The sequence below is a fragment of the Chaetodon trifascialis genome, chromosome 10 (assembly GCF_039877785.1).
Source record: "Chaetodon trifascialis isolate fChaTrf1 chromosome 10, fChaTrf1.hap1, whole genome shotgun sequence".
Lineage (NCBI taxonomy): Eukaryota > Metazoa > Chordata > Actinopteri > Chaetodontiformes > Chaetodontidae > Chaetodon > Chaetodon trifascialis.
The window spans coordinates 8,577,540-8,600,711 of NC_092065.1; the positions used below are offsets into that span (position 1 = coordinate 8,577,540).

The 23,172-nt window shown below is 42.5% G+C and overlaps 3 protein-coding genes across 4 annotated transcripts in view; 1 reads left to right on the forward strand and 2 right to left on the reverse strand.

The window, feature by feature from the left end:
• LOC139337127 (A-type voltage-gated potassium channel KCND2-like) overlaps positions 1-6,387 on the forward strand; it is a 36,430-nt gene extending 30,043 nt beyond the window's left edge. Inside the window, exons 4-7 of one of the 2 annotated variants that reach the window (XM_070971541.1) lie at positions 208-306; positions 1,259-1,357; positions 2,379-2,599; positions 4,125-6,387. In XM_070971541.1, the coding sequence (XP_070827642.1) occupies positions 208-306; positions 1,259-1,357; positions 2,379-2,599; positions 4,125-4,302 (597 nt within the window). In that variant the 3' untranslated portion in view covers positions 4,303-6,387. The remainder of the gene's footprint in view (positions 1-207; positions 307-1,258; positions 1,358-2,378; positions 2,600-4,124) is intronic. The other variant, XM_070971542.1, reaches the window with a different exon arrangement.
• A 5,033-nt stretch (positions 6,388-11,420) lies between these two features.
• Positions 11,421-13,274, reverse strand: parietopsin. Its single transcript, XM_070971336.1, has 4 exons — positions 12,923-13,274; positions 12,099-12,427; positions 11,707-11,952; positions 11,421-11,576 (listed from the first exon to the last, which is right to left on the reverse strand). Exons 1-4 carry the CDS (start codon positions 13,272-13,274, stop codon positions 11,421-11,423), a joined length of 1,083 nt encoding a protein of 360 aa, XP_070827437.1.
• A 479-nt stretch (positions 13,275-13,753) lies between these two features.
• Positions 13,754-22,773, reverse strand: nt5dc3 (5'-nucleotidase domain containing 3). The gene is made up of 14 exons (XM_070973197.1): positions 22,398-22,773; positions 21,290-21,474; positions 20,927-21,001; positions 20,764-20,819; positions 20,442-20,532; positions 20,213-20,350; positions 18,818-18,878; positions 18,507-18,609; positions 17,524-17,625; positions 17,260-17,341; positions 17,055-17,141; positions 15,368-15,508; positions 15,226-15,290; positions 13,754-15,140 (listed from the first exon to the last, which is right to left on the reverse strand). The coding sequence occupies exons 1-14, from the start codon at positions 22,681-22,683 to the stop codon at positions 14,882-14,884; spliced, it is 1,731 nt and encodes a 576-aa protein (XP_070829298.1). The 5' UTR covers positions 22,684-22,773; the 3' UTR covers positions 13,754-14,881.
• Between the last annotated feature and the right edge of the window lie 399 nt (positions 22,774-23,172).

Below are 23,172 nucleotides of genomic sequence, written 5' to 3' on the forward strand. Positions count from 1 at the left end.
TGATCTTCAGAGTATAGTGTCAGCAGCTTTTCAATAGCAATATGTGCACTTCTTCCTAAAAGTGTTTGCTAAGGCAGAATTTCCTAATGGTAGATTTAAGCATGGCCTCTCCCTGCTAAATACTGTGGCTGCCAGAGGGAGACAGAGCCAATTAGTGTGACAGACAAACCGTCAGAGGCTAAAACAGAGGTCTGTTTGTTCAAACAGAAAACTCGGCTTGCTAGAATCCGCGCTGCGAAGATTCGAGGCACTAATGCCTATATGCGCTACAAACAAAATGGGCTCCTGATCGACTCACTGGAGGAGGTAACTGGACCGAGCGGTGGCTTGGGGGCTGACTGACCGGGGCCTCGCTGACGCTTGCATGCCGCTCTGCTCGGGGGCCATGCCACCACACACGGGGGAGGGGGTGGGGGGCTCCTCATGCTGTAACACAGGGGCTGCTGTCATTCCAGTGCTTCAGTGTGATCGTCCTCTCTCTTACATCACACCTCTCAGCTGCAGCATTGACATGCTTCGTCAACACTCTCTCTCTCTGTCCATACAGCAGGATGGCCAGGCAGGCACACTTGCCTTCTGGTGGAGCACAGCCATTACAGTCACACTGACTCATGACCAAGCTCTGCATGTCTGTCCAACAGGGTTTGGAGGGGAAGGAGGGAACCAGAGGCTTACTGGACAGTAGGTCGCCTATGGAGGCTGTCTGCTCAGCCTGCATCTCCTCTAAACTCTGTTTTTGATCTGCTGTGTGTTCTGTGTGTTATTTCTCGAGCATCCAGGTTGTAGTGCAGACTAACACAACATACCTTCCATCCCAGAGCCGCGCAGAGCTTCATCAACGTGTGTAGTGTTGTTGTGGTCCAGAATCTGTGCCGTGGTTGGTGCAATCTGTTCGATCTGTGTCTAGGTGTGCCACTGCTGTTGCACTGAAATGAGCTCAGTTCTAATTTGACTTTTCTGGTCTTTCTCACCAAATCAGCGAAAGAATGGCAAAACCAATTCTATCAGTGAAACACGTTGTAATCAGCCACTGTCTCTATGCATCTGTAAAACATCCCCATCTCACTAGGTTCTCAGTAGATTGGCTGCCGTGCTACAGATCAGCATTTCAACCCTCAGTGCTTTGCGTACTCTCCACTACATCACCGATCTAGCTGTTGCCTGAAACTCCATTCTTATGCAGAGCCTCAACCTGCACAACTGCACTGTTTCTTTTCATTTCTTGTTTTTTTTTTTAACTTTATGTTTCTGTTCGAAGGCTGCCAAGGAGGCAGGACAGGCCCTGGTGGGGAAGGCCCCCAACCCTCCTTTTGAGAGCCAGCATCATCACCTGCTGCACTGCCTGGAGAAGACCACGGTAAAATCCTGTTTTCTTTTTCTGAGACTTGAAAGCTGTGACCACTGGAAAACACACAATCCCTTCAGCATCGCTCATTCTTACTGTCTTGGTAGCAGATTGAAAATAACTCACTGCAAAAAATAACTCCTTTTAGGTAAAATTGCATCACTTTGTCACTCTACACTGTATCAGTAGTGCCAGTCTGTTACAGTGTGTTGCAAATAGAAACAAAGTGAGTTTTTTTAGGCATGCACAAACTGTAGGATCTTTTCATATGCAGCACAAGTTAAAAATAGCTGTAAATGGGGATGGGAAATGTCGAGTCCCCTCTCCAGCAACATGCTAAAGATAACATGAGTCCACCAGCCAGTAACATTATTCCTTCCAAACAAACCAGCATACTTAATTTTATCTATCTATAATTCAGAGATGTAAGAGCCTCCTTAATGCTTGGCTGTGACATGAGTTTTACACTTGCAGCTCTAAACCTCGTGCAGAGACATAGACAGGCAGTAAATCAGTGTTCCTCCTCATAGATGATCCTCCCCCCAGTAAAAGGCTTGCCAGTCGTCTGGGAAAAGCTCTATAAAGACTTCATGCCATGCAGCTTGCATGTTTACATCAGGCCTCTTCATGGTGTGCATTATAGATGGCAGAGTGTAGTGCAGGAGTGACAGGGGTAACATATAAGAAAGGATGCATGATTCAGGGCATGGCATCAGATCCTGCATGGTGTCACTCTGCCACCTGCTGGCAGTGCCCAAAACGCATTTGGAGCCTGACCTTCAAGTCATGCTCATTTGTCACAGGGATAACAGTTGTGAATGTTTTCACAGATGGCACTTAATATGGGCATCTGGGCCAATATATTTCTATTCCCTTGATGATTCATTTTCCAATTATTAAACAATTTTGCTGCAGATTCCGTTCAGTCTGTTTAGCCTTCAATGTGAAACATCTTCACTCATTGTTTAGCAGAGCCAGTCATTGATGTAATAGAGTGATTCATGAGCAACATTTTCGCCATCTTCCTCTGCAGAATCACGAGTTTGTGGACGAGCAGACGTTTCAGTCCAACTGTATGGAGATCTCTGTGATGAACAAGTCGGGCTCCCGTGCGTCCTCGCTGTCCTCGTCTCCACACGGACTCAGCTCGTGCTGCTCTCGGCGCCACAGGAAGAAGAGCAGCTTCAGCCTGCCCAGCACAAACAACCAGGAGCTCAGCACCATACAGATAAGAGAGAGGCCAGTGGCCAACAGGTAGTCTCTCAGTCTGGGTCTTTTTTCTGTCTTTACATCTCTGTCTACAGGCATGCAAACAGCGGATCCTGTGTTATAAGATAAACTTTATTAATACTATGCTGGAAATATATATATATATATATATATATATATATATATATATATATATATATATATATATATATATATATATATATATATAGACAATGATCCATTATAAATATGTTTAAAAAAAAACAAACATTTTCTCTGTCTCTGTGAAATCATGCATGTCCACATTTGGTTTTCAGGTTTTCAGACGAACTGAAGGTGAATTCAGATAATGCTCTTATGTCTTAGGCTTAAAAACACTCATTCACTGAATGATCTAAAATGCATTACGTCAAAGCTTGAAACAAAGACTGTCTTTCTGATTTAATAAAAAACCTACATCTTGGAGATATGTGGTTTTCACTGGACGTCGACAACTCGCAAGTCCAAGGCATGTGTGACATGGGTTTAGTCTATATCATTTTTACATTGTGTGTGATCGTCTTAAGTGCCAGTTCTCCCACTTGGCTCTACCTCTGCTGGTATCCACCCACAGATAGTTTTGATTTTATTTGACCTGTCTGTGCAATTTCTGCTTCCAACCCAATACAGTTAAAGTTAATGGAATTCTGCTGGTGACGCACAAAGAAAAAAATGAACAACAGCATCCCTGCTACTCTGGATAATCCACAGGCGATGCAGTTTTCAGTGTAACTACTTTCTATCAAAGAAATAGTCTCTTCTCTTGTTCCCTCTCCTGTTCTGTGGATTATCCAGAGCAACTAGGACACTGGAAGGAGGTGTTGCTGTTGAAGGTAATCCTTCGATGTAAGGAGCACAAATAAAATCCCATTCACCTCTATCATGGGGCACAGTTCTTTGTGACGATATCTCAGAACAATTCATATAAAAGCCAGACTATCTGGATTTCTTGGTACCACATGGAGTGAATGAGCAAACATGTTATTTCATAAATTAGATGAACTGATACCCATTAATCTTGGTGTGAAAAATGCAATGCATAGGTGAGAAACTGCACACTCTATTTCATGAGCGTGCCTGCTGTTGCATGTAATATTCATTTCTTGTGTGAGACTTCACATGCACCAAGACAGAACAAAATGTACACGTTCAGTGAGAAAACCAAAAAAACACATTTAATATGTGGGGTTTTTCATTTCATGTCTTTGTACGAGATGAACCACATAAAGTTCTGCTTAACATATATATTATGGTCAGACTCAGACTTTATACGCAGTATTTATACACAGCATGTTCTCTCCAGACTCTGACAAAAGCTTCAGAAATCTACACTGAAAGCTGAAATATACCTCAGTGAGCAACATGAGCCAAAGCTTATATATTCACTCTGTACAAAAAATGTGGATATTTCTTAAGTGGCTTTTCTTTAGTATAAGGAAGTCTGAAAGACCTCTTTGTATTACAGGTTTTGTGTAATACTTTCACAAGGTCAGGTCTCTCACCCGCTTTCATCCGGTGTTTTCTTTTACAGCCGCTCCAGCCTGAACGCCAAACTCGATGAGACCGTGCCCTTGAAATGTGACGAACCTTACATCACTCCCTCCATGGTCAGCCTATCTGCCCCCGTGGTGACCTCATCAGACGGGCACGGCTCCACCACCACCACCGCATACTCTCAGAGCAACATTGTCCGAGTATCTGCCTTGTAGATGTCATGCCTATCTGATCAGCTAACTGGTCTCAAGAAGCACCAGATGCTGAGGAGAGGGACCACCGAGCATCAACCTGCCATAATCTAGAGGGATTATAAGATTAGCAGAAGTCGGGTTTTTTTGAAGTAGTGATCTCATCTGATGTCAAACTCTGCATGGTATTAGAATGATGAATGGACGGCTGCCTTGGAAATGAAAGCAAACCAGCAGATCTTGCTCCATTAAGCACAGCAGAGCAAGGAAGTGTTGGGATTGCGTGGTTATCGTTGTTGCCTAAAAATACTGAGAAAAAAAACTTTATTTTTGAATATGTAATGTAGTTGTATTTGTTGTCTTCTGATACAATGGAGGAAAGGCAGATGTTAAAAGGTCACCCGTGATGGCCTCTGATGACAAAGCACACATATTCATTATCTGAGGGCCATCTTTGTGAATAAATCAGTCCACTTACACATTAGACACCTCTACTTCACTCACCTCCCAGTTAAATAGATTGTTTTGAAACCCCTCAATTAACTGGTCTCTAATGGTCCCCTCACTGTTGTAAATTCAGAAAACATACATCCACTGGAATGGATAACTGTTGTGAATATTCATTAACTGACTCATTATCTGGTTGATGTCATCGCTTGATGAGTAAAATATACTACGCATCCTGACATGTTTGTGAAATGTGCAAGTGAAAGTCGAAATGACAGAATTTGTGTTAGCTTACATATTTTGACATTCTGATATGGATCTATGTGAAAGCCACTGTCATTGATTAACCATCGATATTGAGAACTATACAGGGTACATATTAGTTAGGTCACGAGGTAGAAATACAAGTGAATGTTCTGCGCAACACTTAACTAATACTAACCCTAATGTGGACACATAGTATTGACCTGGAACGCCATATGAAAGAGTGTAGGACATCGATTCCATTGAGTTCCTCATAAATTATAATATTCATAAGGGAGACTTGGTAGATTTCACTGTGTTTAAGGGCCATTTTGTACATTTTTCATATTGTAAATATCTCAGTTAGAACTTTATCAACTGCATTTGGAGTTGGCTCCTCTTATTTCTAGATTTAGTTGACAGTTGTTGGCATACTATTTCTGTCTGTTAACTGGTTGAATTAAGGATTTGCATGCTGTCATTGCAGAATTCTGTTTTATTAAAAGTATGTCTCTGCTTCTTGTTGGGGGCTTGTCAGTAAAAATGCCGTTGATGGAAGGAAACACAATGAGGCTGGTATGTTATGATGTAAATTCTGCAACACTTTGCTTTTAATCTTGTCATGGAGTACATATATAAGAGGTAAGGAAAAGGGACAAATAATCACACATTGTGCATTTGGTGCAGTGGATAGAATAAATACTGTAGCTCTACTGAAACATCCATTAAATGACCCATGTCTTTTTTTTATTAGAACACAATTGGATGGATTTCATAAGGTTTTGCCTGGTTTCGCAAAGAGCATCACTAATAACAGGATCAGATAATAATTAGGTGCTGCTGGAGGACATGTGAAGACCTGACCGGCCCAGTGGTGGGTCTCGACGGCATGGTCTCTGGAGACGGACAAGCAGGCCTCAGTGGTTGTTTGACAGAAAACTCAGCAGCGTCCTCCTGCTGAGCTGATTGCACCGATCCAGGCTGCTTCTCACAGCATGCAGCGCCTCTGCTCTGCAGTGTTTAGCAACTGCTGAAACGTCAGCCAGCATTAAAATCTAATATAACACAGCAGCATATAAAATAATAGGCCTCCTATACCCAAATAAAGAATCACACTTTGACGTCTGGGGTTTAATTTAGTTCATATTTGGACAGCGGCTAGACAAATGTTAACCATTTTATTATTCATTTACATAGTGAATATTGAATATGGTCATTTGGCCCAGTGCAGCTCAGAGGTAGACAGATGTGGAAATATTATCATTTCTTCTTGAATATGGATTCAACCCTGTTTCTAAGCCTGTAAAATTCTGTCCGAAACTGTGGGTTTACTGCAGCATATATTATTGGGTCACTCAGTGATGTGATGCAGGCGACAGAGACCGACAGAATCTCCACATCCCGAATGATTGCTATCTGAAAAAAAAAGAAAAGAAAATGAAAACCCATTAGAGAACATTAGAGAACAGAGGTGCTCAGCCTTGGGTTCGGGGTCCCACATGTAGTCACTAGATACACAGATGAGGTCAAGAAACATTTATTTGACCTTGATAATTCAAAATTTCTCTCTCTCTTTCTCCTCTCCATACAGCAAAAAAATCTATAATTGCTGGCATCATTTTTGACCTCAGAGCCAAACAGTTTGGCATCTCCACAGAACAGCACAGTATGAGAGAACAGTTACTCATTTGCTGCAAACAAAAACATGAGTGTACACCTTTTGAAATGCAAACAGCCGGTAGACGTTGCATCCTTACCTCTGGGACTACTCACCTGTGTATTCCTGTTTTTGTGAACACCAAAATTCACCAGGATTGTTGTGATCAATGGCAGCCAGAATAAGAGGAAAGATAAAATAATGTAGCCAGCACGCTCAGCCAGTTTACTTTCCTTCTTCTTACTCGCTCTCTCTTTACTTGCTTTCGAAGGCATCATGCAAATGGCACCCTCCACCACCACGGTTTGTTTTTTAGCTTCTGTTTCAGCGACATTATTTGAGACTGGAGGTAGCGAAGATGCTTGATCTCCAGTAGCAGCAGCCAGTGTTTCTCCTCCATTGTTGTTCTTAGCATGCTTTAGGTCAGTCAGTAAAACAGAAGTGGATTCAGGATTTTGTGACTGTGCAGACGGTGGAACATGTGGGCTGGTTTCATTCATTTCAGATGGTGCTTTGTTAATTTTCACTCTCTCTTTGGACTGCTTTTCTGTGTCAAAATTGCTTGGCACCTTCTGCGGCTTTATGGTTGAGCTCTTAACACTAGCAACAGCGTCTCCATTTGTTGGTTTTCCTTCAGCTTTCCCGGCACAGACATTGGACTGCTCTGTTTTGAAAGGTTTCTCCTCACTCCTCACTGCAACCTGCATTGCAGGAAGGCGAGGTTCTTCTGTTTCCAAGTCCGTTTTTGCGAATGTATTTTTCAGCTCTGTTTTATTCTCTGAACCGATGGAGACACCTTGTGGATCTTTTGCTGAGGCCAGCAGAGCAGCCTGAGAGTCATTCTTGGAAAAATTTAGTTCAGCTTGTGTCACTTGTTCCACCTGAGCAACACTTTTGCTCAGGGTCTGGTTTTGTTCTGATTTGTCATGTCCATTCTCCACAGCTGTGGTTTCTTCTTTCTTCTGCTTATCATCTGCTTTGTCTGCTTGTGAAACAGGAAAAATACCTTTGTCAAATATTTTGCGATTGTGTGATCTCACAAGGATAAATATACGAGCATAGAATCCAATGATAACACCAAAGCAAGCTGCCCAAAGTGGGAATAACATGTAAAGTCCAAAGGTGTCATAGGAGGATGATGTTTCTCTCTGTGATCCTTTGCATTTCACATGCACGGGTGAGTCCTTCACAAACATCAGACAAAAACCAGCCACCACAATACCCAAAGTCCATGTGACAGGAATCAGAACCATAATCCGTCTTCGCCTTTGACTGGTTTTAAAGGGTTGTGCAATAGCCTGATATCTCTCTGCACTTATGCAGGCCAGCGTCAACAGCTGGATGCAGCAGCTGAAAGAGAAAGAGGCCACTTGTGCATCGCAGATCAGCTCGTCCACATGTCCTCTTTGATACACAGTCATGACGATGGTTAAGAGAATGGGGCAGTCAAAGACACATCTCAGAATGTCTATAACTGCGAGATTCACCACCAGTGCATTGTTCCATGTTTGCAGTGATTTCTGGTGATAAACTGCCACTATGACAAAAATATTTGCTGCAATCCCCACAGCAGAAGTGATCAGCAAAATCAAGCTGTTTGCCACCACAAAGATCATATCAGTGTATTCCTCCCAAATGGTGTTGTTCCCAGAGTCCCATGCTGATGCAGGCTCACCTCTCATCTCCAGGTTCAAACAGTCATGTTTTTTATGTCTGTATCTTCATTCTGTCTGTGCTGACCGAACATGCAGAAAGCCTGCTTCGCTTGTCTGCAGGTGATTCTCCACTGAATGGATTATATTAATGGACGAACCTGCAGCTTGGACAAATTACGCCAAAGTGTCCGCCCTTTTCATTATCACTCCACAGCGGCAGCAGGTCACCTGGGAGTCCTCGCTGTTCACATTCATTAAAAACTGTGCTGTGTATTCACAGCACAGACAACTGGAGAAAAGGATGGCTGTTAATTGAAAAGTGGTCACGTCACCATTGTCTCAGTCCTGGTATACAGCTTTAAAAAGCCAAGCAGGAGCTCAAAGCTGTAATACAATAATGATGATTATTATGTCACTGTGATGCAACGTCTATGTGTGAAGTGAACAGCTGTCCATTTCATTTAATGCAGTACCTCACAAAGGTTAAAAGCTTTGCATAAAGCAGGCCAGATGGATGACTGCAGAGTTCTTGATTTGGCTCAGGAAATAAAGGCAGCCATGTTCCTGGATTATAGCATGACACTGTGTAATCCTGTTTGGAGATAAAGTGTGAAATGCTCTTTGCTTGAAAAGTGCAAGATTATTGACTACGCCAAATCTGGGATTAGATCAACACAATACATTTTTCTCCTGACCATCCAACATATTAGACTGATCAAATGCCTCTTAAACCATGTGGGAAAAGCAAACAAACTGGACGTTCTGGAAAAGAAAAGCCGAAACACATAACAATTCACCAAATGTACATATTTGAGGACACCATAAACTGAGACGGTGTAATAAGCAACTTGCCACATTAGAAATGATGAGACTAAAGAGTTGTAAATGAAAAACACTTTGTTTAAAAGCAAAAATTCACTTTTTATTCCCAACACATTTACAAAAGGACTATTAGATGATATCATAATGAGGGTATCTACCACTAACATAGTGTATGTGCAATAAAATGTGTGCACAGTGTGAAGGACAGACCAATCAGATGTCTCCAGTGGAGATTTATCAACAACACAATACTACAGAAAGCGCAGCAATCAAACAAAGTAAAAGGGAGAATGAACTCTCTGGACACTTACAGTCATTATACCAGGTGTTCTGAAGTTGGTCAGACTGAAGTTCAGTCTGACCAATGAGGGACGGATCTGTTGGTGGGGAGAGACACACGAAGCACAACAGGAAAAGGAGTGCCGTTTGACTTTCAGCAGTTTACTGGATTGAATTGTGGTTTAATAAATATAATCAAATCATTGCTCTCAAAAACAAACATATAAACCAATTTTTAAAAAAAAGATCACAGCGAAATGAAGTAAAGTGAGTCAATAGATATCCCTCTTCGATCAAATCACCAACACTAAACAGGGAATCTAATCAAACCTCAGCAAAAAAGTAATTCATAGCTGCTCTTGCACACTGGCTCAACTCAACTCAACTCAGCTCAACGGTTCTCTTTAATTGTGTCCGTTTACTTCATCTTTACTCAGTGATGCATATTAATCCTCGTTTCTGGTGACTCACTGTGGGCTCACACACGTGTCACATAAGACGTGATGTCCTGGGTTTGAATCAGGCTCAGAGAGACTTTGTCATTATGTCATCCTTCTCTGAACTGTCTAATCCCCCTCTGAACTGCCTATAGGGATAAAAATAAAAAAGCAAAATAATACAAATAAGAAATTGACGACGGAGCAGGCCAGCCAAGAAATGTGAAAGTCTTTTAATGCCTGACTGACTTCCCATTGTTACATGCACAAGGTGAGGTGTGCAGCCGGTGTGTTAACCAAGTACACTCGAATATCCAATATTTTGGATTTTGTAGGTATTGCAGAACCTTTTTTAAAAAAAACAAAACAAAACACATTATGTATTAGACCAGCTGCACCATGTGAGGGATAGCATATTGTGTTGCCTTTGCAATTTCCCTGCAACTGATAAATAATTGAACTGAGTAAATGCTGTATTCACACAGGTGCTTATCAGTAAATTTATGCCTTCATACACTGCAGCATTCTTATATTCTGTGTTCTTTGTGCCGCAGGCTTCTGGGGAGTGTGAGATGTGGCAAAAGGTAGGACTTATACGTTGCATAATTCATATTAAATACAATTATTTGGGCAAGCTGTCAGTGTTGACGATATGATGGTTGACTGTTGTTGACATTGATTTCATTTATTTACAGAATAACTTTACACAGGAACAGGTGCTGTGTCATATGTGTATGACTTGCATAAAATCTGAGCGTTTGTTTCCAGAATTGGTATATAAAAGGGTTATAGAGTCTACTATGTATAAATCAATAATTCATGCCACAGAACGAATTACCCAAGACCCTGAAAATGTTAAACATCTAAGTGACTTTCAGAAAGGAGGAAGCATCTTCTCAGAGTACACAAAAACAGGTCCGGTGCATTTTATTTATGAACAAGAATTCAGCGGTCAAAGGTTTCACTTCCTCTTGGTCTCTCTCTGCAGTCTGGCTGCATTTGACTTCCCTCGTCTTGTTAAAAATGCATATAAATGGAGAAGTACAAATGGAAACTACATTTTCCACTAAACACTCATTCAGTCAGTGTTTCCCCCTTCAAGCTCTCCTTTGTTTTTGGCTAGTGTCCCACATGCGCACAGTACACACCTGCAAACACCAATAATGAAAAAGGTAACTTCATTGATCTAAAGAAATCACACAAATATAACAATCTTACAGAATACTCTCGATGCTAGAAAATGGGACAGACAACAACTACAGGAACACCTTGCAATATAATGCAATTCAATCAAATGCCAAAAAAATTTGTCTCAACAGGAGATGAATCAATGCATTTCTTACATGACGTTAAGAAAAAGTGAACAAAACAAACAGTTTTTGTTTGGTTTTGTATTGTATTGCATTACTGCGTGTGAGTTTCCACTGATTTTGTCCACCTCCTGAACATCAGCTATCCGTCTCTGAGCTGATTCTGTTCTCATTTCGCTTCAGTGGGGACCTTTCTGAGCGATACGGACCTGTAGATGTGTAGGTCTGTGTTCTTCATGAGGCACCGACAAACTCTGATGTCCATGGCATCTTCTCATTTTTGCCAGAGAAGTCACAGAGGCAACACTTTGCTGTGCGTGTTGATGTGACTGCCAAAGGAAGTCGGCCGGCTCCTCCTGCTCAAGGGGTGCATGTTGATGCTGACGCTGGTGGCCACGTGGGGAATGTAGTGGCCACAGGACAGCAACTCCAGAGCGGCGTCACGGAACTGATGGGCATAAAAACGCGGTAACATATGAGCATCATAATTCAAACATGGTTTTCTTGTGCTTCCTTTGTGCACGCTCAGTCATTGCATCTCAATTTTACAGCAGACACACACTTTAGCCTTTGCTCACCTGCTTGTTGGAAAGGAAGTAGATGATGGGGTTATAGACAGGGCTGGTCTTGGCAAAGTACATGGGCATGGTGGCAAGAAGCGGAGGGATGTAGAGCTCTGGATCCATGACGATCACCACTGACAATGTCGTGTAGGGCAGCCAGCAAACAAAAAAAGCTATGATCATGGCCAGGACCATGTTGACGGCATGATCATTCTCCTTCTGGCTGGAACGCCCACCCTGGAGCTCCACACTCCTGTTCAGCTATGAGCAGAAAGCAAAATCGACACCCATTAAAAGCTGCAGCCTGTAGGTGGTAAATTGCAACCAGATGAGAATAGAGGTATATTTAAATCTGGCTCTAATGGTATAAAAGTGTAATAAATATGCAGAAGCCATCAGGAGCCCACCTTATTCATGGATGTGAGCACTTTGCAGTAGCAGTAGATGATGACTATAACAGGGAAAATGAAGCAGAGGAGTGTGTAGAAGATGAGATAGCTGTAGTTGCTCCATGATCTCTCCTCCCAGGCCAGAGAGCAGGAGGTCTGGACTCCCTCAGGTCCGTAGGAGCTCCAGCCAAATAGCGGAGTCACAGCCCAAAACAAGCAGAAGGTCCAGACGAAAAGTAGCCCGATGATGCTTCTCCGCATGCTCAACTTTAGACTAGTTCTTGGCTTACACACCACGTTGTACCGCTCATAGGCAAGCAGGGTCAGAGTGCAGAGAGACACCAGACCTAGAACAGATGAATTACAAAAAACAAAATCTTAGCTCAAGGTCCACAGAGTTTTTCTGCAAGTCTTTAACTGCATCTCATGGTCTCTCTGTGGGAATGGGTTAGGGTTCTCCAACATCTCCATCACAACTGAGCGAACGCCATCAGGACTATGAGATGTTGTTTAAAACTGCGGGGAAGGCTAAAGTGTACCTTGAATTACAGAACTACAACAAACTTCAAAATAACATATTTTTTAAGAAAGGAGCTCGACATTTGCGAGATCCGATAACGGTGGAAAGGCAATTTCAAAAAGCATGAAACAAAGGCAGACAACATAAACATTTCACTCTCTGAGATTAGGTGAAATGAAGCAATATTGCTGAGGAGGACAGATATTTTAGCCTTACAATTTTGCTTATTGTATTTTACAACAACACACCTCCAGGCACAGAGAAAAAGAACATTGATCAGAGAAGTCTGTATAACAGAAACTGCTCTCACAACTCCACTTACCAAAATAGTTGACTGCAAATCCTTGAAACACGCAGGCGGCGTGGCCGATAAAGAAAGAGCCTTGGTAGTTGGTGATGGTGACAACCAGGGAGCCGCAGAGGCCAATCATGAGGTCAGACACAGCGAGGCTGAGGATAAAAACGTTCATAGGCTGGAGGAGAGACGGATTCCTCACCATCACCATTATGACGAGACCGTTGTTAAAAACTGACAACACTGTGTTGATGAACATGAGGAAGGAGAGTATACTGTAGCCCAGCCGAGGGAAGATGGTGGGCACCACGGTCGCCACCTCGGCCTGGATGGATGGAGGATGAGGGCCAGAGCTCCACACTGTGCTGTTGCTGTCCATGGTGCCTAAATGAAGTCCAGCTTTGGTGAAACAACTGTGAGGCTGAACCCGCAAACACTCTGCTCAGCTCAGGACACAGCGTCATCGATCTTATCATTTCTGATCCCCGTTAAACCACTCAGCCTCTCTTATTTTCCAAGATGTCAGATAGCGCACCTGTCTGATGGAGAAAGCCCCAAATGCAATATGGGAAATTGGTCTGTAACACGATTTGAGGGGATTAATCCCAATAAACCCACTGCTATAATGGTAATTGGAAAGTTGAGGGATATTAAGGAGGAATGAATTAGCCCTCAAAATTAATTTCAAATTATTAAATATTTCTTCCTCTTGCTGTTTGTACAGCTAATAGTGAAGGGGAAAAGGAGCAGAGAACACAAAAGAACCACAGGTTTAACGATTCATTCTCATTATTGCTAATTAAATCTGATTAATTATCCAACCACAAGTTGCTTTAAATTCAAGACATAAACACTCAGCAAGGTCATTAAGCCAGCTCCATTTTAATAAATACTGGAATAAAAATACACATCATCAATACACATTTAAACTACAGAGCCACTAATGAACCATGAGGTCTTGGTTCTGGCCACTGGTACTTAATAATTCCCTTATTCCAAATAAATCTAAAGATTCCAGCTTATATATCAAATATAATCTTCTCCAGCCCTCATTCCAGCACGTGTGAAAACATTTCACACATTTTCTGCAAAAGTGTCAAACCCACGAATCCCACTGCTGCCATCACAGATCAAACAGCAACACTCAGGCTAAATATAGCAATGATGCTCTATTTTTTCCTGACAAATATTAACATGTCTAACTGCTAAAATGAGACATATACAGGCTGTGCTATGCGGAACTGGTTAAACCAATGAAACACAAGGATCTCAGAAATGTGCAATGTGTATCACAATGTGCAGCTCAAAAATGAAATGAACTGAGATGCTGGCTGGCAAAATCTGAAAAGCATGATTACCATAAATTATATTAGGCCATTACAAAAATATATACATTGCAGCGATGTGAAAAAGAGATTAAGGCAGCAGTGTTTGTGATGTAAATGTTACCTCTGAGTATTTGCATTTCACTTGTGTAGTTTTACAGATGCAAAGGATAAAAAAAAGCAAAGATCCACAGCATGTACATGAGATCCGTGATAGACTTTACGTGACTGCCCCCTATTGTTTACACTGAGTAACTGCACCATTTTGCATAATCTCACCACCCCTCCTCTCTCTCACACACACTAAGACATACACATGTACAAAGACACACACACACACAAACCTAAAACAATCAGTGCATTTGATGTTTCAAACTCCGCGTGAGGAAAATGTAAAATACGATGTGTCCACGTTTAAAATGAAGACGTCAAATACTTATTCTGTCATGTATCATTTGGCTCAAAAAGCACTAAATCTGTTCCTCTTGTCTGAGAGGAAGTAACTGACTAGTTTAAAGCTTAATAAACGTCAAGAGTTTGTTACCAATTATGTACATCTTAAAATGCGACATGCATCTTCTAAAAAGCCGTGTCTCAGAACTTAAAATGTAATCGGTGGAGATCATTCAATCTTTATTCTGAACTCTGTCTTCCTGTCTCGCTAATCAGAATTGCTCCTGTGCAGCTGTGAGGAGATGCTGATACCAGCCGGACTGTGTTCGGGCCAGAAGGGGGACTCGTGTTGCAGTGGAGTGCGGCGAGGGAAAAAGGTGTGCTTGAGGTTGTAGTTGAGCAGACAGCTGATGGAGGCCATGTAGATGTCAGCAAAGCGCGACAGTCGGCGTGAGAAGTAGGTGGGGTTGTGGTACGTCCGGAAAAGACTCCCGAACTGACTGTTGAAGATGTCCTTCGTCTGCGCCCTGCCGTGAAAACGCATTCAAACCATCAAGGCGAGGTTAGATCACTTCTGCGAGATCTCAATAAGTGATCAAAAGTTCTCATTACCTCATGGCCTCTCTTTCCCTGATCCACTCCTCCACGACGGCTTGAGAGGCTGCATCCCTGTGGACCTGTTTGGGTGCAGCACAAAAATTTGAGGATGGAGGCAAAAAGCAAAAAGACAGACAAAGATCTTTATAAACCTGACCTGCATCTGCTCAATAAGTCCAGTCAGTGCCTGTAACCAGGCCATCATGTGCATGTACTGCTCTGTGTTCATGATCTTGATCTCCTTCCTCAGCTCAGGGATGATGGCGCCCGTCCTCCAGCCATGTTTCAGCGTCAGATCCTGCAAGACAAAGGACCTGAAGACCAGTCCTGAACCTATTGCCTATACAGCATGATTTGTCTAGTAAGGGAGTGCTATAAAATATACAGAATGGAGTTATAGGCTTGAAAGCCTCTTACTAAACTACGGCATGCTGACCCAATGACACTCTTCAAATGACAGAACCTGAATTTGCACAATTGAAGAAATAAATAAATTTGGGGAAATAAATGGGGAAACATACAAAGGAAGAATAACACACAAATAAATCCATCAATTCAGAAATTAATAATTAATAAATGGATGTAATTAAATAAATCGGGTATTTATGCAAAGGTGAATGAGTACAAGAAGCAGATTAAAACAGAAACATACGTAACAGTTTATAAATGAATGAATGAATTCATTTATTTTTAATATTCTTAGTGCATTTAATGGCATTTTAAGTTATTTATTGGGCCTTTTATTTATGTATGTATGTATTTATTTATTTCTCTTTTGGCAGTTTCAGTCCTCCATAACAAAAAACACCTCTTATATACACATCATGTAGCAAAAAGCTGCACAACTGCAATGTCATGTTAGAGCTGCAGGCCTCGTGCTGCATACTCATATGACAATGCTCACAGCCCAGTACTCATTGTACTCCTCTGGTTGCAGTCATACACCCAAAGCTCAAGCAAAGACTGACATATTAGGTGCAAAGAGAGCAAATTAAAATGGAAGTGCATCTGTTCCATCAGACGAGCATGAGACGGGCATCTGAAAAACCCTGCTGAAATTGATCCAGGGAATGAGTCATTTTGGTGGATTCATCAGTGTATCTGGAGGCTTTAATAAAACTGCATAAAGCAGGAATAAAATAGTGCTCCATCCTTCCCTCCTCTGTAACTCCTTACCAATTCAGAGACGCTTCTGCTCTGTGTCCACTTGCAGTAATGATCTCATTTCAGGCTGACTGCAAGCTGCGGCCCGTATAAACCACACACGCCATGTTCCATCTCCCTAAATAAGCAAGACGACATGTTTGACAGCCGGCTGCCTGCCACCAGCGAGGCATAATGCCAAACTCTGTCTTTCATTGCGACCATTTACAGCTGATCAGACACACTCACAAAAGTCATTATAACTCCTCGTGACGCAGATTTAAAAAAAAATGACACCTTCTTGTTTATTTAGCGAAGACGAGGGGCGGTTGTTGACGCGTTGCTAGGTTACAGGTATAAAAAGGTAAATAATGCACAGTGATACTCATTACTGTAGATGTGGTGAGTGTGATACATCAGGACATACAGCACTCATTAAAATGCCTTTCAACCAAACTCAATGCAGAGTTACAGCTGTGGCTCAAAGCCTGAAGAATTACATCCTCAACCCAGTTATTTTAGCATCTTTGATCTCTTTCACTCAGTATCAAACTATGTGCATCTTCCTGCAAAATGGTAAGAATGACACTGTTTAAGATTTAAACTCCCAGATACACACTTAGCAGGACTCCCCTCTTTGTTCATGATGTCTAACCTTTCATACTACAGTGTGTTGTGTAGTTATACTGGATGCTGCTTACTGCCAAGTCACTGTAGATGTGATCACCAAAGTAGAGCACTTTGGATCCCCTCCAGCCAGTGAGCCTCAGGAACTCATAAAGGTTTCCCTACAATGATCAAACAAACATATAATTAAAAAAAACATAAAAAAGGTTTTTTTGTTAATCGAGGAGACGTTTCTCAGAATTTTTCCAATAGCATGTCATAGTTTTTCTCTGTCAGCACCTGTTTGTAGATCTCCCCCTTTTCCAGCTTGTGAATCCGGTCCCACAGCAATGCACCTTTGTCTGTCACTCGCCTGAAAGGTCTGGGAAAAAATACACAAAGACAAATCTTACCCTCTCATAATGTTGGCAGCTCCCAGACAAACACACCAGACCCCTGAGATACTCTGTGTACAAAGTGTACAGGTTCAACTGGTAACTGCCAGCAGTCCCACTGAGGCCCCTAGTGGGATAAGGGAGTCACAGCAGACGCAGACATACTTACTTTCTCCTGTCATTGAAGAAACTGGGTTTGTCAGCCTGAACGATCACAACATCGAACAGGTCCCTCCAGTCCTTCCCTACAATGTAGCTCATTCCTCGGTCCCTGAGAAGGACAAAGATTCATGACATCACCCTGTCAGCCGCATCTTAAAGCTCATCATGAGGGTAACAAACACTTGAGCTGAGGGCACAGCGATACGCCAGCAACAACATGTCCATCTTGTACTTTAAATAAAACCCGGCTGTTCCCTGTTTGTTGCAAAAAAGGCGTATCGCGTGCACATCCAGCCCCAGAACAGATGCATCACAAAAAACAGCACAAAAGGAAAAGGAGAGGCTGTCTGCACACTGAAATTTGCAAGCTATCACTCATGCAGCTTTTGAATTTGCAAGGTATTTTTGATCTGCAAGGACTAGCGGGTCAGTCAAGTCAGCTTTATTTAAATAGCCCAATCACAATGTTACCTCAAGGGGCTGCACGATCTGTAGAGCATACGACACCCTCTATCCTGAGACCCTCCATTTGGATAAGGAAACAGACAATGAACACAGACTAGACCAAATAAGGACAGCAAAATCAAACATAGACTGTAAACGTGTATGAAGAATATGGATCTGGGAGGAAGTCAAAGTCAAGAGGTGCATTATTAAAAACTCAGTCTCAGTGTGCAGACAGCCAGTCCTTTTGACTGACTGTAAGAAACTACTGTAGGTTTCATGTGTTTGGACTCTGGGAAGCCTTTTGAGGTTGCATACGCATATCTAGTCACTTTGTGCAATCAAGCCCGACTTCAAAAGAGGCTCAGAAAGACTTACAATGAAACACAAACGCTCGCAGAGGGAAATCCCTTTGATGTGTGGCTGCTGCACTATAGAAGTTGGAACATTATACAGCAGCACCGACTAAATATTAGTTTGCTGATAACGTGGTGGTTTTAATTAGTCGTGCCATGAACCATGTGCACTCTGTTTGCTCACACTTACACAAAGTCAAACGGGCTATTGGTAATGAGGAACATCTTTTTTCCATGCTCTGACAGCTTCTTCAGCACAGCGTGGCTTTGTTCGCCATAGCAAATGTATTTATCTGGAAAATGAGAAAACAGAGGAAGAGAGAAGGGATGGGACGCGGGATGCTGATATAATTTGCGCAAACAAAGCAATGCTTTTTATTTGTACATCACAGTCTCATTATTACTGAATTATTTCTTTATGTCTAGGCAGCTACTCAGATGTGGCTGCGCAATTTATTTTTTATTAGCTCAAACAAAGCCATATAAATCAAAGAACATTACCAATATCTGCTTCCACAGCTCGGTACATAATGCCCTTGACGTGAACATCTCTAATGGCTTCCTGTGAAGAGGAAAAAGCAAACAGCCCTCAGCCAGAAAGTCATGACTTCAGCGACACAGTGTTAGCATTCAGCTCCAGTAGCAGCACTTTGCTCTGTATATAAATGGTTGACTTGGAAGCACAAAGAAGTGCATCTCTGAATACAAATTAAATATGAAGAAAGCGGCCCCTGGAGTTTAGTTACTTTGGTGACACAGTGAGACAGTTTCCACATTTTCAACAGTGTAACTTGTGCTTTAGAATCTGTGGAAGAGTCAACAGACTCTCCTTTGCAAAGATGCACGTTTAAGGGCACGTTTAAAGGAAGTTTATCATATGCAAAGAATATTTGATGTGCACAAAAGTCAAAGGAAAAGTAAGAAAAAAAAAAAACCAACAACAGGGTAAACGCTGAATAATAAATCAGGGAAAAAAAAAAGATTGAGCCGGGTGTCCTTGAAAAGATATGAGAGGCACTCGTGGAACAGAGAGCATGTGTGAGGGCTTCTAATGACAGCGATCTGTCAAAAACGCTGCAGTGTCACACAGAATAGACAGGACCGGCACGACAGCCGCCCTCAAAGGGAGAACACAGGCCTGATTTCCTGTCCCTCTGCCTCTGAAGTAGCAGAGCCACCAGAGAACAGACGCAGATGGCTGGGGGCGGGTTTTGCTCGACTAAAATTAGACACCGGTTTTCAGGGCTAAAATAAAGACGGCATTGAATGGCTGGAATGTCACGGCACACTGCAAACATGTAAATACATTATGTACATGTGGAGTGATTTTGTCCGAGCCCTGGAGGAAGCAGCCCTGATTCCAAAAGAGGTGGGACGCTGTGTAAATAAGAAAATAATGCAATCATTTGCAAAAGAACCGTTTAAAAAAAGTAGTTTTACAAAGTGTCCCTGAGCTCATGCAGTAACATCCTTTATCCAGTCATGTGTTCACAAAGTGGTGATCCTCGCTCGTGAATGACTGAGCTTTCCAGGACGCCAATGAGCCTGTTCACCTGTGGAATGTTCCAAACAGCTGTTTTTTGTTGCTCCTGTCCCAACTTGTTTGAAACATGATGCTGCATCAAATTCAGAATAAGCAGATATTTACAAAAATCAATGAATCTGATGAGGCCAAACATTAGATATATCGTCTTGGTGCTGTTTTTAATAGAGTTTATGTCAAAAAGGATCAGTAAATCATCATAATCTCTTTGTTTTACGCAGTATCCCAACCTTTCTGGAATCAGGGCTGCACAATAACTGGGAAAAGCTTCTACTAGCCTGCTGCAAATATTGTGTGCTGACTTCCCCAAAAACACTCAACAAAGATGGCAGAGTAATACCAGCATGGTTCACCTTTACGTCTTTGTAGAGATGGACGGGCTCGTAGTCGATGTTGTGGCTCATGAAGAAGTCGTTGACACAGGACAGGAGCGTCATCTCCGGCAGGGAGAAGATGTCCATGAACTGTTTCATGGCGTGGCCATGGGAACTCTGCCGGGCAGCGATTAACATCATTACAAACTGCTGTTTTTATTTCCACAGCGTCTCTCTTGTCATACACAAAGGAGGACATTATCGTCACCTTGCCGTAGAAGTCGCTCATGATCTCGAGAGGTACGTGACTACCTTCGTACATGGCGATGACTTCCTCATCAGGAACCGGATGAAGACCCCTGTGGGAGAGATACAATTCATACCATGTCATTTGTAACCTCCTAAACACGACAGTAAACCACAGAAACACTGGAACATGCCTAGACTGAAACAGTTAAAAAACAAATGTGTGGCCTGATTAGAAAAAGCATGGTACACTCGCACAGTGCTGTGTGAATTTCACATTCGTCATCAGTGTACTATTTACTACCCACTACCCTGGTGTGAGAAGTAACACGGTGCACAGATACCTGTAGACAGTTCCCAGCTGGATGTAGTGAAAAGCGTCTATCTTCATCAGCAACGCCTGTAACAAATCATTCAGAATGATCTCCGCACTGAGCGCCAGGTGCCATTGATGCAAATCATAAAACAAATGTCAGTGTCTGAGTCAGACAAGCACGGACCCCTCACCTTCTGGACGTCGTAGTGAAGTCCTCTTACAGCAAAGTTAGGAATGTACTCATACTTCCGCAGACCCTCTGGATACTAACATAAAAGAAAAAGGGTGCATTAGCCACAAAAGTGGGGCGATCACACCGCCTATTATAAACAAAGCTCTCCAACACGTTCAGCCCTGCTACCAATTTGTCACCATCTCTGCTGGAAACATTTGGGGGCTTAAATAACTCACTCAACAGCACAGTGCCAGTGTTTTCCTGTTGGGATCCTGGTGGGATTTTGATGCCACACACATGAAAACTGTGAATGATTCTGTCTGTATCCGGAACACAAACATGTTTGAGGTGGCGGGTTTTAAAAGAGTCGCAGACGCACCCTGTGGTTCGTGATGAGGATGTCCCGCGCTATGTTGAAGATGAGGGTGTGGAGGTGTCTGGAGTAGAAGGCCAGGGTGTAGTCGTAGTCGAAGCCATAGATCTCTATGTCTCGCAGGCTCATCTCATTGTTGGCAAAAATGCTGTCGGGGTTGACCGAGTTGGTGGATATGACTGGAATCATATCTAAGAGGAGAGAAACACCTGAGGTTATTCTGCTGCTTGCTTTCATTTCACAATATTATGCTATGACAGACGGGTGTATCTAAGGACACTGTGGGCAAAAATGAGCCCGTTTCAAGTAATTTCAAGCCTCGAGAGGAGGCAGAAATGTGGTGGTGTGTGAGGTAAAAGCATGAGGTCTGTTTGCTAGCTTAAGTTGCGAGCACCTCTGAAAAAAATTGAATTTCATATAATAAATCGGTAACGTCTGCCCTGAAATAAGAAGCTGCTGCGGCTTGTGTAGGTTGCTGATTTAAGGTGTTGATGACTTTTTAAATTCAGGAGCGGACAAAATAATATGAACGCGTCAGCATATCATTTAGTGAACTACAAAACCACCACATAGTCCATTCAATCCCATACATTCTCAACAAAGCATTCACTCAGTATTACTGCATGTTATTTCATTGAACTGCATTATATTTTACAGGCCTTTACATTGTGTTCACCCGAACTGCAAATTTCTGGAAAAATTTAGTACAATCAGGCTCCTTGAAGATGGTTTTGAGTTAGTGTTTAGGGGTTGGACAAAATACCAGAAAGCCTTAGGATAGAATACAATGCAGCGCAGGGAGATAACAATCTGCAAACACACACACAGATTTGAACTCTCAGCTAAATATGAACTGGTTTACATGTTGCAGACTTCACACAGGCAGCCTTAATTGTACAGTAGATTGGTGTTAATGTTGTCTTGTCCACACCAAAGTATCTCAGCCAATAACTCCAATACAATCTTCCCACCATCGGATCAGGACGAGTTAACTGAGCTGCAGGAAGCGTTGGTCTGCTGGAAACGTCATTGCTGGGTTATAATAAGACAACAACAGTGTTGTGTCCACCGCAGTGCTGTGAATGGACACTCTGCTGTTTCATTACGTCCATACCTTCAGTCTGCTTTTTGGTCTCTGTGTAAACAGACCACAGCTTCTCTGTCATGTCCTGACCGTCTGCAGAGCTGCTACACACAGATGCGGCGTAGTTCTGCGCTCTGGCTTGGTGTGACAGTAGTTGACCGACTCCATGTGCAACTGCACCGAAATTCCGTTTCCATAAGCGAGATGTGAGCGGCCGGTGCTGCAAACCGTGTAACGCGTTACAGAAGACGATCGCCCTCTGCAGACAGCGGCTGTGCGTGAGAAGAGACGACAGGGGCAAAGACAAGGGCGCCATGGCTGTGGAGTGTGGGTGGCAGCCCGTCTATAGGTCGCGGTGGGCTCCCGGTTGCTTACATGCGGTTGACAAGCTCCTCAGCAAATAATTATACGTCACTTCCGCGTTGGACAAGTCCCAGCCAACCAGCGAATCAGAGGCTGGTGCGTCTGTGGTCCAGCCGCTCCCTGCTCCACCCCGAACAGCTGCGACGAGTTACAACATACATGTATTTAACACGCGTAATCCACAGGAGGACAGCAGGGTTTCTCTGCTCTACAATTAAAAGGTTCGAGATTAAAAGAAGGATCACACATGTTTTCTCTTCTGGAAATAAATGAAGTGTCAGAAACTGTATCTTAAAACTAAATTAAAAGCATAAGATACTAAACCACAGTCTTGAGATAAATTCGTCATAAGTTTGGCTTTTTAAAACAACATTATTGTATTTTAAGTTGAATTCGGCTTACCGTCTCATAATTGTGATTAGGTAAATCAAATTTCTGATTT